Source organism: Myodes glareolus, chromosome 9 (genome assembly GCF_982192425.1).
Source record: "Myodes glareolus chromosome 9, mMyoGla1.1, whole genome shotgun sequence".
Classification (NCBI taxonomy): Eukaryota; Metazoa; Chordata; class Mammalia; order Rodentia; family Cricetidae; genus Myodes; species Myodes glareolus.
Window position 1 is genome coordinate 20,528,328 of NC_142034.1, and position 13,867 is coordinate 20,542,194.

General features: G+C 53.3%; 1 protein-coding gene across 4 annotated transcripts in view; it reads left to right on the forward strand.

Annotated features, from left to right (window-relative positions):
- Positions 1-851: 851 nt before the first annotated feature.
- Positions 852-13,867, forward strand: part of Mpp2 (MAGUK p55 scaffold protein 2) — a 30,216-nt gene continuing 17,200 nt past the window's right edge. Inside the window, exons 1-3 of one of the 4 annotated variants that reach the window (XM_048445771.3) lie at positions 852-971; positions 3,697-3,759; positions 7,919-8,037. In XM_048445771.3, the coding sequence (XP_048301728.1) occupies positions 3,729-3,759; positions 7,919-8,037 (150 nt within the window). In that variant the 5' untranslated portion in view covers positions 852-971; positions 3,697-3,728. Of the gene's footprint in view, positions 972-2,323; positions 2,474-2,913; positions 3,148-3,696; positions 3,760-6,353; positions 6,512-7,918; positions 8,038-13,867 lie in introns of those variants that run through there. The other 3 variants (XM_085695841.2, XM_048445773.3, XM_048445770.3) reach the window with 3 other exon arrangements.

The window sequence follows — 13,867 nt, forward strand, 5'->3', positions numbered from 1 at the left end:
TATTCCAGAGGGCAGCAAGGGGGAGTAGGGGACTCCCAACTTAGGGAAATACCCGGGTCGCACAGACTGAATGAATGCTGTTTTCCACATCGCAGCCACCAATAGTTAGAGGCTGTGCAGTATCATTTACTAGCAGGTCTGGGTGGAGCCAGAAGCTGAGAAAGGCGGGCTAATGGGCTTAACCCTTTCTTTTCTTTTCTTTTTTTCTTTCTTTTTTCTTTTTTTCTTTTTGTGTCAGAGATAAAACCCAGGGCCTCCTGCATGCTCTACCGATCAATGGCGCCCCCACCGCTACTGACGTGTTGAAAATTGGACTCCGGAAGAAGAGAGTGTTACTTTGGTCCTTCTTCTACAGACAGAAGCATGGACCAACTTCGTGCTTCAAGGCCTAAATTAGGGTCTTGGTCCCCTTCTTGAAGACACAGCCCTTTAATATATTTTTTTTGGTCCAAATTTTCTTGGAAGCCCGGTATACAGGTATTTGCCATCTGAATGTTTAACGGCACCCCCGCCCCCAGGATGAGCCCCGACGGGAGTTAGTGTCCCAATGTCTCATTCCTTTTCCAAACTGAATCAGGAAAGTGTGCGTGGAACCAGAATTCTGGACGAAGCGAGTGTGTGTGTGTGTGTGTGTGTGTGTGTGATGTTTTTCCATCATTGCCCTTTTAAAGATTTCCTGGGCCCCAAGTGACACTCACTGGTGCGTCTCCGAGTTGGGGGGTGGGGAGGTCGTGGTCTTTGAGGTCTGCTAACCACTACCACCCCGCCCACCCGCCTGCTGCTGTGAGATTACTTTACAGTGGTCGGGAGGTTGCTGTGTCCCTTCCGCGTCCCAGCCCTCTTCTGTCTCCGCCCCTTCGCGCCTAGGCAGCCTTGCCGCTTTAAGAGCGCGACTAGCGATTGACAAGCAATAACCGTGGAGCGCCCGGCTGCACGGAGTCGCCAGGAGCTAGGGGCTCCCCAAGAAGCAGGTAGGTATCCCCAGGCCTCTGGGCCAGCATCCACCTCAGGATCCCTGCCTCCTTTTCGACCTGGCACTGCACTTGGGAACCTAATTCTCCAGGTCCAAACTCCCGCGCCCCCTTCCCAAGCCGATCCCCTCCCTCTCCAGCCGCAGCCCCCGGTGCTCTCTCTTTCTCAGGGATGCGGGTGAGGAGAACTGAATCCCTCATTCCACGGATGCTGGTTTCCATTCCAGTAGTAAGGGCTCCAGAGGGACACAGGGCGCAGGGGTGCTGAGCTGAGGGGAGCCCAGGTATTGGCGCGGCCTCTCGGGGTCTGTGCAGGGTTTGGGGGAGACTTCGGATCCCGGCATTACGTAAGAGCCGTGCTGCCGGCGCTTCCGGCCGTGGGGGAGCTAGACTGAGACTGTGCTGGGTCCCTTGGCACCCTGCACCCCAAGAGGCCAACATTTCGACCTTCCTTGGGAGGGGGTCCTGGGAAGAGCCGCCCTGCTAACGCTGCAAGGGACAGGAGGTTGCCGGGTCTCAGGGGTCTGAAGCCTGGGGACTTCAGAGGGAATTCGTGCCAGAAGCGAGGAGCCAGGGTCAGAAAGTTAGGTCAACTAAGAGGATGGTGGGGAAATGAAGATTGGGGGTGGGGGGTGGGGTTGAGGTGGGGGGGTGGGAGAAGTCATTCAGTGACCTCATCCCCTGGTCTCTGCGGGCGCGCTAGCAAAGAGCCTTCTTTGATGGCTTGCAACACGCCCCCTCCTTCCTGGGTCCTAGCGCTCAGCGGCTTAGGACTGAATTGGAGGGGCGGGGGCGGTCTGATTGGGAGTGCGGGCACGTCCTCCTGCTCCCTAGACCCCATCCTCCGCTCCTAGTTACGTCCAGCCCTCCCCACAACCCTACCAGGCTCCAAAGTGCCTTTGTCAGGCGTTCCTCTTTCTCACCTCTCTGTGTCTGCACTGATGGAAGGGTGGGTGGGAGGCTAGAGGAAACCTCCCCCTTTGAAGCTGGCGGGCTTCACCTACGGACAGACACCCTGGGGGTGGGGAAAGATGGATAGCTTGGTGGCGGTGGAGGTGGGAGTGGGAGTGGGAGGGTACCTGGGCTTAGGCTTTTGGATGCTGAGGTGCTGGGTCCGTGATGACTGGGCCCGGGGACCTTGGCATGAAACTAGGCTAGCTTGCCTGGCACTGCCGTTCTCCTGTGGGCACAGCCGGCCCCTCCCTCTCAGAGACGTGGGTGGGGGTGGGGCACAGCGAGCCGACACCGTGGGAACCAACTCCTCAGGGAGCAAACCCGGGCTCACTGGGCAGGACTCCCGAGCCTAGGGTTTCTTATAGGCTCCTCCCTTGCTTCTTCCCTGTCCCCTTGCTCCGGGAAGAGTTACCCTGCAGCGAGCACCTCTACTCTACTAGGAAACACGGCCTGAGCTATGAGAGAGTGCCCCCTGATCTCTAGGAAACAACAGGGGAGTTGGCACAAGGGACACTAGCTGGCACAGTGGAGCCTGGACATTTCTCCCGGTCAGTGGTGCTAGTGTGAGAGGGGTTCCCCTTCTCTCTCTCTCTCTGCAAGTTCAATGCTTCTGGAGAAGATCCAGGAGGAAAAGGAACTAGTCTACTCACCTTTGTGGTTTCTGCCTCCGGAGCTGAGGTCATTAGTTTAGGCTTGCGAGAAAGAGCAGAGAGGCATTCAGTAAAGTTAGTAACTGCTCATCATTTTGGATTCTTGGGTGGAGTGGTCCTGTGGCTCCCTTCCCCCCCTTGTTAGGGTGCAAAAGACTTTAGTCTTAAAGTGGGCACTGCCAACTGCTTCTCCCTACTCCCCCACCCTTGCTGTGAGCCACTGCCTCCTGTTGTCATGGCAACTAGGGAATTAGGGTTTTAGCCAGTAGCACAAGCCCAGGAAGGCAAGGGGAGGAAGAGTGGTGGGTCACCCCATTATCCTTTCCAGGGAGGATGAAGGAGCCACTCTCGGCTTGGGGAGACCCTGGGATGGGCAGTGGGGTTTCAGACTTCATGCCTGTTTATGGCTGCAGAACCCCTCCCTGCCCTGTCCCAATTCTGGATCTGGTAGATGAGAAGGGGGAGAGAGAGAGAGAGAAGCCAGAAGGACAGTGAGAAAGGAAAAAGAATTTCTGTCAGCTGGACACCAGTGTTCATGGGACACCCAAAGGTTCTAGGCCTGGGGCCTAGAGGTGAGTAATGGAGTCCGTTCTTGTTCTCATGGAGCTTCCCTTCTGGGGACACTTCCTGATTTTGGCTCCTATTCAGGACCCACTCACACTTAATCTTCTTCCAAAACCAGAAAGAAATACTACGTTTTGTTTGTTTGTTTTTGAGATGTTTCCCAGGCTGGCTCAAATCCCTGGGCTGAGGGGTCCTTCTGCCTTGACCTGAGCGGCTGGTACTACAGCACAGGTGGGCATCGGCATGCCCCGTGAGAAATACTTTTTCCTTAAGCGTCATAAAGCCTGGGTTTTCACTGTAGCTCTCCTACCAGCTGCGGGGCTTGGGGAAAACCGATTAGCCTTTGATCCTTCCTGTCTCTCCTGCCTCTGAGGAGCACGCTATCTGCTCTTCTTGCCTTCCAGGGCACTTGGGGTCACTCTGCTAATCCAACCCCCCATTCCTGGGCAATGCTCTCCTCCTCCTATGTGGCTGTTCTTGAAGAGGATGCCCTTCCTAGTATCTCATGTTCCTGGGCTTTGCCCTGTACCTTCTCATTCTCCTCTCACCCTCTCTAGGAGACTGACTCCAGAGTCCTCACTGACTGACCATGCCAGTTGCCGCCACGAACTCCGAGTCTGGTAAGAAGAGGGTGAAGCTGTCAGTCTACCTTAGTGGTTGGGGGGGGTGCAGCAGGAGGAGCTGGGTACTTTGTACTCCTCCCCAGTCATACCACACTCCAGAGATGGTGCACACTGCAGCTGGACAGGAATGGCAGGGAGATGCCCAGGATGTGGCTGAGGAATCTGGGATTTGGAGGATAGTACAGGTTGGAAGAATTGAGAAGACCATAGTACATTCTGCCTACCTGGAGGCTAGGGGGCAGGACAACTATGGTAGGTGTAAATAGAGAGACAACCCCCACCCCGGGTATGAACGCTTGCACAAAGTTCTGTGTTACAGCCTTAGAATACAGAGGCTGCAAAACCCAGGAGCCAGCTGGGGACTGGCTAGCCCGGACTTCTGAAAGCGTTGAAGGGACACTCAAAGGCTGTGAGAGGGGAGAACTCATTGCTGCGGAGGTGGCTGGTTGTTACGGCGGCTTTGACCTGTAGTCAGCCGGCCATCTCCCTTGGAGGACTTATTTCTTCTGAAATAGAGGGGCAGGATGGGATTGGCGGTTTTAATTTTGCTCCTGATGACCGCAGTGGGCCCCACCCACCTGCATTCATGCCCCAAAGTCCACACCCCACCCTAGTGGTTCCTAGACCCTTGAGTGTTTTCTGAGGCCCACCAAAATTAGGGTTCCTCTGAAAGGGCTCTGGCTACAGCTGTGAGATGCCCTGAGAAGGCCTGAGTTCTTCACAGTGGATCCTGCTGCTCCTTGGGCGACACATCCAGGTCCCCACTTTGGATAGAACAAACCCTTGTTCCTACCCTCTGAGAAAATGAAAATTGTTGTCATCCAGCTAGAACCTAAACTGTGACCCCTTTGTCGCATTCCCCCGCCCCGAAAGGCTCTTTCTCCATACTATGGAATGCCCCCAGCTTCTTGGAGGGCTCTTGTTTTTCTTCTGCCCCCCTGGTCTCTTCCCCTGCTCTAGTCTCCAGCTAGCCCGCTCTAAAGCTGCTTAGGAGTGAATGAGACCCATCCCTGAGCCTGTGATTAAAGGCTTCTCATCTGGGGCTGCCAAGTAAACCTATTAGCAGTGACCTGAGGGGCTGCTCCAGCTGCAGGCCACTTGGTGGGGGTACACAGGGCGTGGAGCCTGTGCCTATGAGTGTGGCCTGTTCTCCTAGATGGAGTGCTGTGGGCTGTTCATTGCGTCTATATCCAAAGGAAGAAGTACAGTATGCTCCCTTTCCCTAGCCAGCCCTCTGTGGACTTCTCAGCCTCAAAATCTAAGGAGGCATCCGGCCCCTTATCATTTGGTGGCCATTGTACTTCCCATGGGTCTGACAGAGACCCAGCTGCCCCTCATCTGAGGTCAGGCTCCCCTCCCATTCCCCCCCTCCCTCGCCACCCGCTTCCTGGGGGTCATCCCTGTTTTGGGCTCTGCAAAGGTGAAACTAGCAAGTTCCTTCTCCATCCCTTCCCCATAGATCAAAATGGCCCTTGTTATTATGGGAGGGCTCACCCTTACTTTAGTTAAGGAGAGTTTGGGAGCTATATGGGTGGTGTCACACACAGCATGGGAGTTTAGACATCCTGCGCTCACTTCCGGCCCCACTGTTTCTTCTTTCTTCACCAGGCTCACTCCTCTCCTTGAATCAAGGTGAGGATGTGGGCCTGCATTCAGATGGGGCTGTCGCTTTAAATATCTCTGCAGTCCCTGGGTTACCGTCCTTGTGTGTAATCCTGCCTGCTGCCATGACAACCAGGGGTGCAAGGCGACCTGGTGCCAGTCCTCTGGGAATGGCTGACTGGAGGTGGCGGCAACAGCAACAGTAGTGCCCTTGTAGTGGCCTCACGGGTACACATGCATTCACATGGAGTACAGGGTCGTCGCTAAGGCCCTTCCTCTTGCCCACTTTTATTCTTGCTGCGCCTTTTCCTTCCCCCAGCTCTAAGGTGCCTGGCTTGCTCCAGGGCATTATGCCTCACCTGATGGATAATGATGGCAAAAGGGAGAAGCAACTATTAAGCTAGAGTTAAGGGGCGGGTCCTTTACTGCTCCGTGGGTACCACCGTTCTGTCTCTCCCTCCACCCGCCGCCCACACCGTGCCCCAGTGGATGATGGCATTTGAGGCTAAGATACTTGCCTCTTGTCAAATGGTTTGACTGCCTTCCTGCACCTACCAGGGAGAGGAGCTAGAGCTGTTCTTGAAGGCTTCCTTCGGCTGAGAGAGTTGTTGTAAAAGCTAGCCTGGAGTGGGGGAGAGGGTGAAGGTCAGGGGCAGGTAGGAGTCAGCATCAGAAGCAGAGGAGGGAAATCCATATGACAGAGGTACGAAGGCAGACGGGAGTCAAGCTCTGCCCGTCACCTGGAATTTCTACACTGGCTGAAAGGGCCCAGTCCTGAGGGACTTACCCCAGACTCATCGCCACCTCCCCACCTGCACCGGGGACGGGGATCAGGCCAGTTTAGGATGACTCTCTCCTGCCACCTCCCTTCTCCCACCCATTACCGCCCCCTCCTCACCAGCAGGCGGGCTTTGGCCAATCAACCAGGAGGTCCAGGAGGCGGAGCCTTGCTATTGGCTGATCCTGCAGCGCTCTGAGAGTCCCGCCTTCTTTAGCTCAGCCCGCGTCTGGCTGGGAAGGCGCCGACCTCGCGGGAGACTGTTCCAGGATTGCTAAGGGGTCGCCATGGCCTGCAGCCCAGGCAGTGGGGCTTCCTTGGAGGGGATTTCCCTGGGCTCCTCTGAAGAGGCAGAGCTTCGCAGGGAAGGTAGGAAGAGGAGTGGGGAGAGATCAGGGGAGGGGTACTTACCCTTTAACTGACCCTCTCATAGTGGTCTCTGGGGCACCTGGACAGCGGTGCCCTTAGGGGAGATCTGGACGCCCACCGGCTAGAAGAGCTGATCTGGCAGAGGACATTACTCCCCCCGGCTCAGTCCCCCACCCTCAATAGCTGGCTGTCTGGGCAGTCAGTGAGCAGGTCCGGGGGACTGTGGACGTTTGGCAGACTGGGAAGGGCTCTGACTTGCCTTCTTTGAGAGCCCTGGAAGGACCTTGTAAGTCTCTGGTCCTTGCGAGTCCGGACCTGGAAAGGAAGGGTCTGGAGGCAGACTGGGCTGTGGTTTATAGAGAAGATGGGGAAGGGGAGCGGGGAAAGAAATGGGGCTCAGGAGCCCTAAGCCATCTTCTCCAAGCTCCTGTTTTAGGGCCCCCTCCTGCCCTCCCTCACTCTTTGGAGGTGGGGAGTTCTGACAAGATATTGGAGAGGTGACAGGGAGCCTATTTCCCCACTCCCCCTCCTCCAGGGCTTGGATGCTGTTATGCAGATGTAGGCGTGGGTGGCAGAGTAATGATACCCCCTGCCCATCTTTGCTCCCAGCTGGGCACACTGATTTTTTTCTCCCTTCCTTCCACCCCCTGGAGCTCCCTCCCACCTTCACCAGGAGTGAAGGCATCTTCTACCCCATTCTCAGAGACCTGTTTCAGGTGCACTGATGTCCTTGGCTGCATCTCATCCCAGGCTGATAGTGCTCAACCCTGGGGTGATGTGGTTTTTGACATCTATCCTTGGTAACCACGGCTATCCCTGGGTGCTTGTTTCTCCAGCCCCTGCTGTTTTTCCAGGCTTCTGTTTTGACTTTTTTTTAAAAAAAATCATGCATTAATTTCTAAATAATGATATCTCTTAGAGAACTGTGCTGTATCACACTAAGCTAGTGGTATGTGACTTAGACTGGTGCTGCATTGACCCTGGCCTTTGGCAATGCTGCCTGCTTGGGTATGCTTGGACTCCAGGACCCCCTCCAAGCACTGTCTTACCCCTGGGCCTGCCAGCTACAGGTGGTTGCGTCCTCATGCTTCGACCCAGCTAGAAGTTGAGTGGGATGTCTGGGTCTTTGGTGCTGGGCAGAATCTGGAAAAGGGACACCTGTCCCTGCTCCTTGGTCTGGTTCCTGCTGCTGGGAGCCTCCTACTTTCCCAGGCTGGAATTGCTTAGGGTGGAAAAAAGGTCAAGAAAACTATTGCCTGTCCCCAGGATCTCTGCCTGAGAGTCTGTGAGAAGAGAGTAGAGAGTGCTGTTGGGAGACTTCTATGGGGCTGGAGATGGGAGGGTTTGTGCTGGATTTTCATCTTCTGTGTCCAGCTGATACTTAGCATCTCACTGCCCCTCCCCCAGCCATGCAGCAAGTCTTGGACAACCTGGGATCCCTCCCCAACGCCACCGGAGCTGCAGAACTGGACCTGATCTTCCTTCGAGGCATTATGGAAAGTCCCATAGTCAGATCCCTGGCCAAGGTATGGTGTATCAGGGAGGTGGGTCGTGGGAACCCTAGGAATGGGGCACATGATGGAAGGAGCCACCTGAAAGGGTGTGGAAGGATATCATACCTGGGTGATGAACCTCAGGGTGCAGGTAGATGAACCTTGCTGTACCTGGCTGCACCTGGCTGCATGTGGCTGTACCTGGCTGGTGAGAGGTGGCAAGGGGAACATCTGATTGAGAGAAGAGCTTGCCTGGGTGTTGGAATCTCCAGATTGGTCCTGCCCACTTCTCTGCCTTTGTGTGTTTGTGCATGTGTGCCAGGTGGGAGGCAGACTCAGGAAAAGAGAAAATTATGAGAATTTCGTAATGGCACTTTAGAAGCCGATGCACACACGCTTGGGGGAGCATCAAGGACAGGACCTACCTGAGCCTCTGGGGGTAGAGGAGGCCTAGAGGGGGAGGGGCTAGTCTGAGTATGGAGGATGCAGAGAGGGGCAGGCATCTTGGACCTGCAGGAGGAGAGCTTGGGCAGAAGCATCAAAGTGAGAGGTATTTGGAAGTGTGAAGCTGGGGCCTCAGGTGCCAGACAAGGATAGTGAGCTGTGAAGATGATGGCAGGTTGTGGAGGGCACCGAGGGCCATGCCTGGGGGCTCAGATATTGTTCAAGTATCAAGCAAGCTTCGTACATTTTAGGCAAGAAGGGACAGTGACATAGGTGTTTGGGAGCCCTCCCCCACCCCCCCCTGCAGCCACATGGAGGATTGTATGAAGGGTCTCAGAGACCAGTTAAAGATCACGTGGTAGTTAGAGCTAGGAGGAGCATGGTGCTGAGATGGTATGGGATAGGACATGAGGAATCCAAGGTTCCTCTGTAAGTGGGGGAGGCTGGTGTTGACTTTAGTGGAGAGCGTGCAACAGTAAGAGAAGGAATCTTCTCCTGTGGTGAAGGGGGCGCTCCTGGTGGGGGGGGAAGGAGGTGCTGGGGTGGAGGAGGTGCTCCTGGGGAGAAGCAGGTGCTGGGGGGGGGTGCTTCTGGGCCCGGTTGAAGGCAAGGCTGGGCATGCTGGAAGTCAGGCTGATCACTAGGAAATCTGAGGAAAGGCAGGCATTCCTCTCCTGGGATTCAAAGGTCAAGGTCCAAACAGGGGATCAGAAGCAAAGTTTGCCCAATCACTGAAGGGGAGAGGATCTAGTGAACAGGGACCCAGACAGTCAGACCATGGTAGGCACTGACTTCCCAGGGTGGGATGACTCAATCCCTCCCCCATGAGGAGGAGGAAGGTGGGCTTTTGATCCAGGGCTCAGAGGTAGGCGGAGCCAAGAAAGAAGCCTAAGATTGAAAAAACATGGCCTTGGGGTCCTGGTTGGGAGGAAACAAAGAGGCGGGGAGGAAACCCACCTGGAGGTTGGGGGGGGTCTCTGAGATTGCACCATAGCTGGGGAGTGGTGAGGGCATAGAGAGGGAAGAGAAGGCCAAGGTCAGAGAGGGAGGTAGGAAGTGGAATGCTTCCAAGGAGGACATTCTGGCGGCTGGCATGACCATACAGGGTGTGGCTGCTACAGAGAAGTCTGTTGTCCAGGGGCTTTGAAGAGATCCTGGAGGGGAAGGCTGTAGTGAGGTGGGCATAGCTACATGCACCTGGGAATCAGAGCCAACGGCAGGTGACGTGGGAACGAGACTCAGGCAGTCAGCAGGGTCTTCAGAAATGAATGGTGGGGAGGAATTGTAGGACAGAGAGGCAGTGTAGAGGGCGGTGGGGCTTCCTTTGCCTTTTCTTTGTGTGTATGTGTGTGTGCACATGTGTACATATGTTTATGTGTGTGTGTGTGTGTGTGTGTGTGTGTGTGTGTGTGTATGTAACCCAGAGGTTGAAGCTGGGTGTCTTCCTCAATCATTTTTCTACCTTACTTTTTGAGACAGAATTTCTCATTGAATTTGGAGGTCACCTATTGGGTAGACTAGCTGAACAGCAAACCAGGGACTCTTCACAGCCTGACTTTTACCTGGGTGCTGGAGACCCAAGTTAGGACCTCATCCTTGTCCAACAAGCACTTTACTAATCGAGCCATCTCTCCAGCCCCAGGTAGTAGGTTTTCTCTAGAGCCTTGTGGGAATTCTGTCATAGGATGGTGGTAGCCTTGGTGTAGGGTGTGGGGCGATTGGGTCCTGCTGGAGGAAGGGAGATGCTATGTTTCAGGAACACACATGGCATATACTATTGCCCATGTACACACGAAGCTGAGGCAGGAGTACTATGGTAGCTTGGGCGACATAGTAAAACCCTGCAAAAAGACCATAGGAACCCAGCGTGGTGATTTATTTGTTTAATCCCAGCACTTGGGTTGTAGAGGCGTGAGCAGCAGGGGAGTTCAAGGTCAGCCTCAGAGAGCTTGAGGTCCTTCTGGGCTTCCAGGAAATGCTGGATCCAGAAACCACAAAAAGTAAACATTCAAAGCGAACAGAAACAATCAAAACACAGAAAAGAGCAGATGATTAAAAAGTCTGAGAAATTCTGAGGAAGAGAAAAGATGATTGGAGGGTACAAAGAGAAAGGGAGGTTGCTTTTTGCATTCTGTGGTCATTGAAGATAGCTATTTTTTCTTTTTAAATTTAAAGCAAGAACTCACACATGTCTGTAGTGCTAGCTACTGTGGAGACTGAGGCAGGAGGATTGCTTGAGCCTAGTGTAGGGCAAGTCTGGACAACACAGAGAGACCCTGTCTCTTAGATGATGAGGGAGGAATTATTTGTGTTCAAATGTTGAGCACATAAGCCCCAGGCAGGCAGGAAGGTTTAAGGTTTGTCTGCCTGGATGACCGTAGTGTCTTCAGAGCCTAAAGCAGTGTTAGGCACATAATTGGTTTTTACTGAATATTTGTTTAGTGGATAAATAGAAAAGACTGAAAAAAACAATGTAACTACTCCTTCAACCCCCATCTCCATAACATTAATACCGAGTCTGTTATTTTTGGCTTTCTTTTTAAAGCCCTTTAAAAATATATGTGTTTTTTTTTATGTGTATGTGTGTTTGTGCATGGGTGTCTCCAGGAGCCAGAAGAGGGCATTAGATCACCAAAGCTGAAGTTGCAGGGTTTGTGAACTGTTTGATGTAGGTGCTGGGAACCGAGCTTGGGTCCCTCAGCGAAGCAAGAAGTGCTCTTAACTGCCAAGCCCTCTCTCCAACTCTCACTCGTTCCACTGAAGAAATAAAAATGTTGTTTGTTAAATTCCCTCCCCTCCCCCTTCTTCATTTCTACTGCTGTCCCTTCCCAAGGGTAAACACGGGTGATGTCATTTCCCAGAATGCTTGCTATCCTTATCTATATATGGGTTAACCACTAATAATATGCCCTTGTTATCCATGCCTTTAAGTTGCCCATAAATGGAATGATAGTATAATCTGCTTCTGTCTTTGAGATTTCTAGTTCATGTAGGGAGTAAAGTTATTGATCTAAGCATAGGTAAAGATGGTGAGATTCATTGAACTATTGTGTTCCAATTGTGACGTCTGTTGAGTGCAGAGTCTAGTGTCTCCCTTCTGGGAGATGAGGGTGGTGGAGTGGATTTTGCCCTGAAAAGGACAGCACTGATGAAAATGTCCTGATATCTTATGCACAATGTGAATGTTTCTCTGGGGTGGACATGGCAACGGAAGGGCTGAATGCATGAAGTTTTGAACTTCAACATCTGTAACCTTCCAAAGCTGGATTCAGGGTTGTATGAATTAAGCCACATCTGTGGGTCACAGGGTCAGGGCTGGGTGGTATCCAGCTTCCTTCAAAGTGTGACTTCCCTCAGTAACACTCATTCCCCAATGGCCTTGCCCAAGCACTTCATAGATTTCCAGAAATTGCTGGCTCTGTCTCTCATTCATTCCCTCATTCATTCATTCTTCCAGTCATCTATTCAACAGCTATTGCTTGGATTCCCAGCATGATTAAAGATCCAGCTGCAGCCGGTGGGTGGTGGCGCACACCTTTAATCCCAGCACTCAGGAAGCAGAGGCAGGCAGGTCTTTGTGAGTTCGAGGCCAGCCTGGTCTACAAGAGCTAGTTCCAGAACAAGCTTCAAAGCTACAGAGAAACCCTCAGAACCCCAAAGGGATTTGGGTTAAACTCTTTGTGGCCGTTAGTAACCTGGCTTAGTAACCTGCCTCCTTCCTTTGCCTTTGAGGAGTTGGGCTTGATTTTTTGTCTCTGAGAATATGATAGGCATTTGGGGGGCAGGTCTGGGATGGGTAGAGCTGGGGCCGAGGATGGTGTGCCTGAGGAAGCAAACCCAGGGAATTAAAGGTTCTGAGGGCAAGTGTGGCAGGCAGCTCCTAAGTCCAAGCGTTGGCCGTAGATAGCAGGTGCCTGGCATCTGGGAGGGCTGCCATGGGTCCAGCAACAGGTGCTTCAGAGGCAGCTAACGCCAAGGTGAACAGTCCAAGGCGAATGGCACTTAGGAACCGGTTAGTTGCTAACAGCAGGCTCGCCTGCCTGCAGGGTGGCATGGGAAGATGGTATTGGAACTAGTCCACATGATGAAGAGCAAAGAGCAGTGGCTAAAGGCAGAGGCCCCCCCTCACTGACTGACTTTTGGGGTGTCCCTTATTCTGACTCACGATTTCAGAGCAGTCAGTCTGTCCTGGCAGAGAAAGTGTGGCAGTATGAACATACGATGGAGACTCAGCAAGTCACTGTGGACCAGGAACCAGGGAATAGCTAGAACTAGGGGCGGGGCTGTAGCTTTCATTGAACTGTTTCTAGTGTCTTACTTCTGCCAGATAGGTAGATCTAAGGAACCTCCTAACAGTTCCACAGCCCTCTTAAGCACTGCTACCAGCTAGGGAATAAGCTTTCAAAAACATGAACCCATGGGGGTGCCTTTCAGGTTCATACCCTGTGGTGCCGTAGTCTGTTGATCTCTGAGCATCAGCTGTTTCTCTGAGAAGTGAGGAGAGGCACACCTGTCTGGTAAGAGAGCCAAACGGATGTGGCGGTGGCTATGGATATGGAGGTATCCCTGTGGTATAGTCTTCCGTCAGTCTGAATTCCTCAGAAGGCTTTGTCTTGTGGTTAGGCTGCCCTGGGTGGGCTGGCGAGCAAGTCAGGGCTCTAGAACAATGAGGGAACAGGGAAGCCAATGAGATTGGGGCCTTGACAAGGGTGTATGTGGTATGGGGAAGGTGTGGCAGTGGGGAACTCCCTACACCAGTGAGCTTTTGCTACACCCCAGACTACCCGACGTGCTGTGGTTTAGTTCTTGTGGTTTTGTAGGCAGATTGGGTGGCCTCTCTGGGCTGAGCTTGCTCACCTGGGTGAGCCGGGTGGTCTAAGATGGCCTCACCCACAACTGCCGTCTCAGCCCAGAAGGCTGCAGTGCCTGAGGGGACCAGATCTCTCTCCATATAGTTTCTCAGCCTGTAGGAAGGTGGCCCCATCTTCCCCACACGGTGCTTTCTCCACCCAGGGTAGACAAATCCAGGTCATAGACCCTGCCAAGCCTCTGCTTGCTTGTATGACATTCGCTGATGTCCCAATAGCCAAAGCAAATCACCGTTTCTCAACCCTGATGGAAGAGTTCTGGAACACTGCTCTCTGGCACTTGGCTTCAGTTCTTGAGTTTAATTATGAGCCCAGAGGTCAAGGGAGAGTTCTGTCCTCTGCCAGGATCGAAACCCTCGGAGGGAGAGGGTGGAGTTGTTTTACAGCGAGATGGCTGTGGAGGTTCTATGGTTGAAGCCTGCTGTTGGCTCTGGCTCAGGAGTTGGCAGAACCAGGCTACTAGTGTTTTCTCTACTGTCAACTGACCATGTCCCTAGCCTCAGTTCCTGGACCCTGCATTGGAGCAGGTATGTGAGTCATAAAGCCTTCTG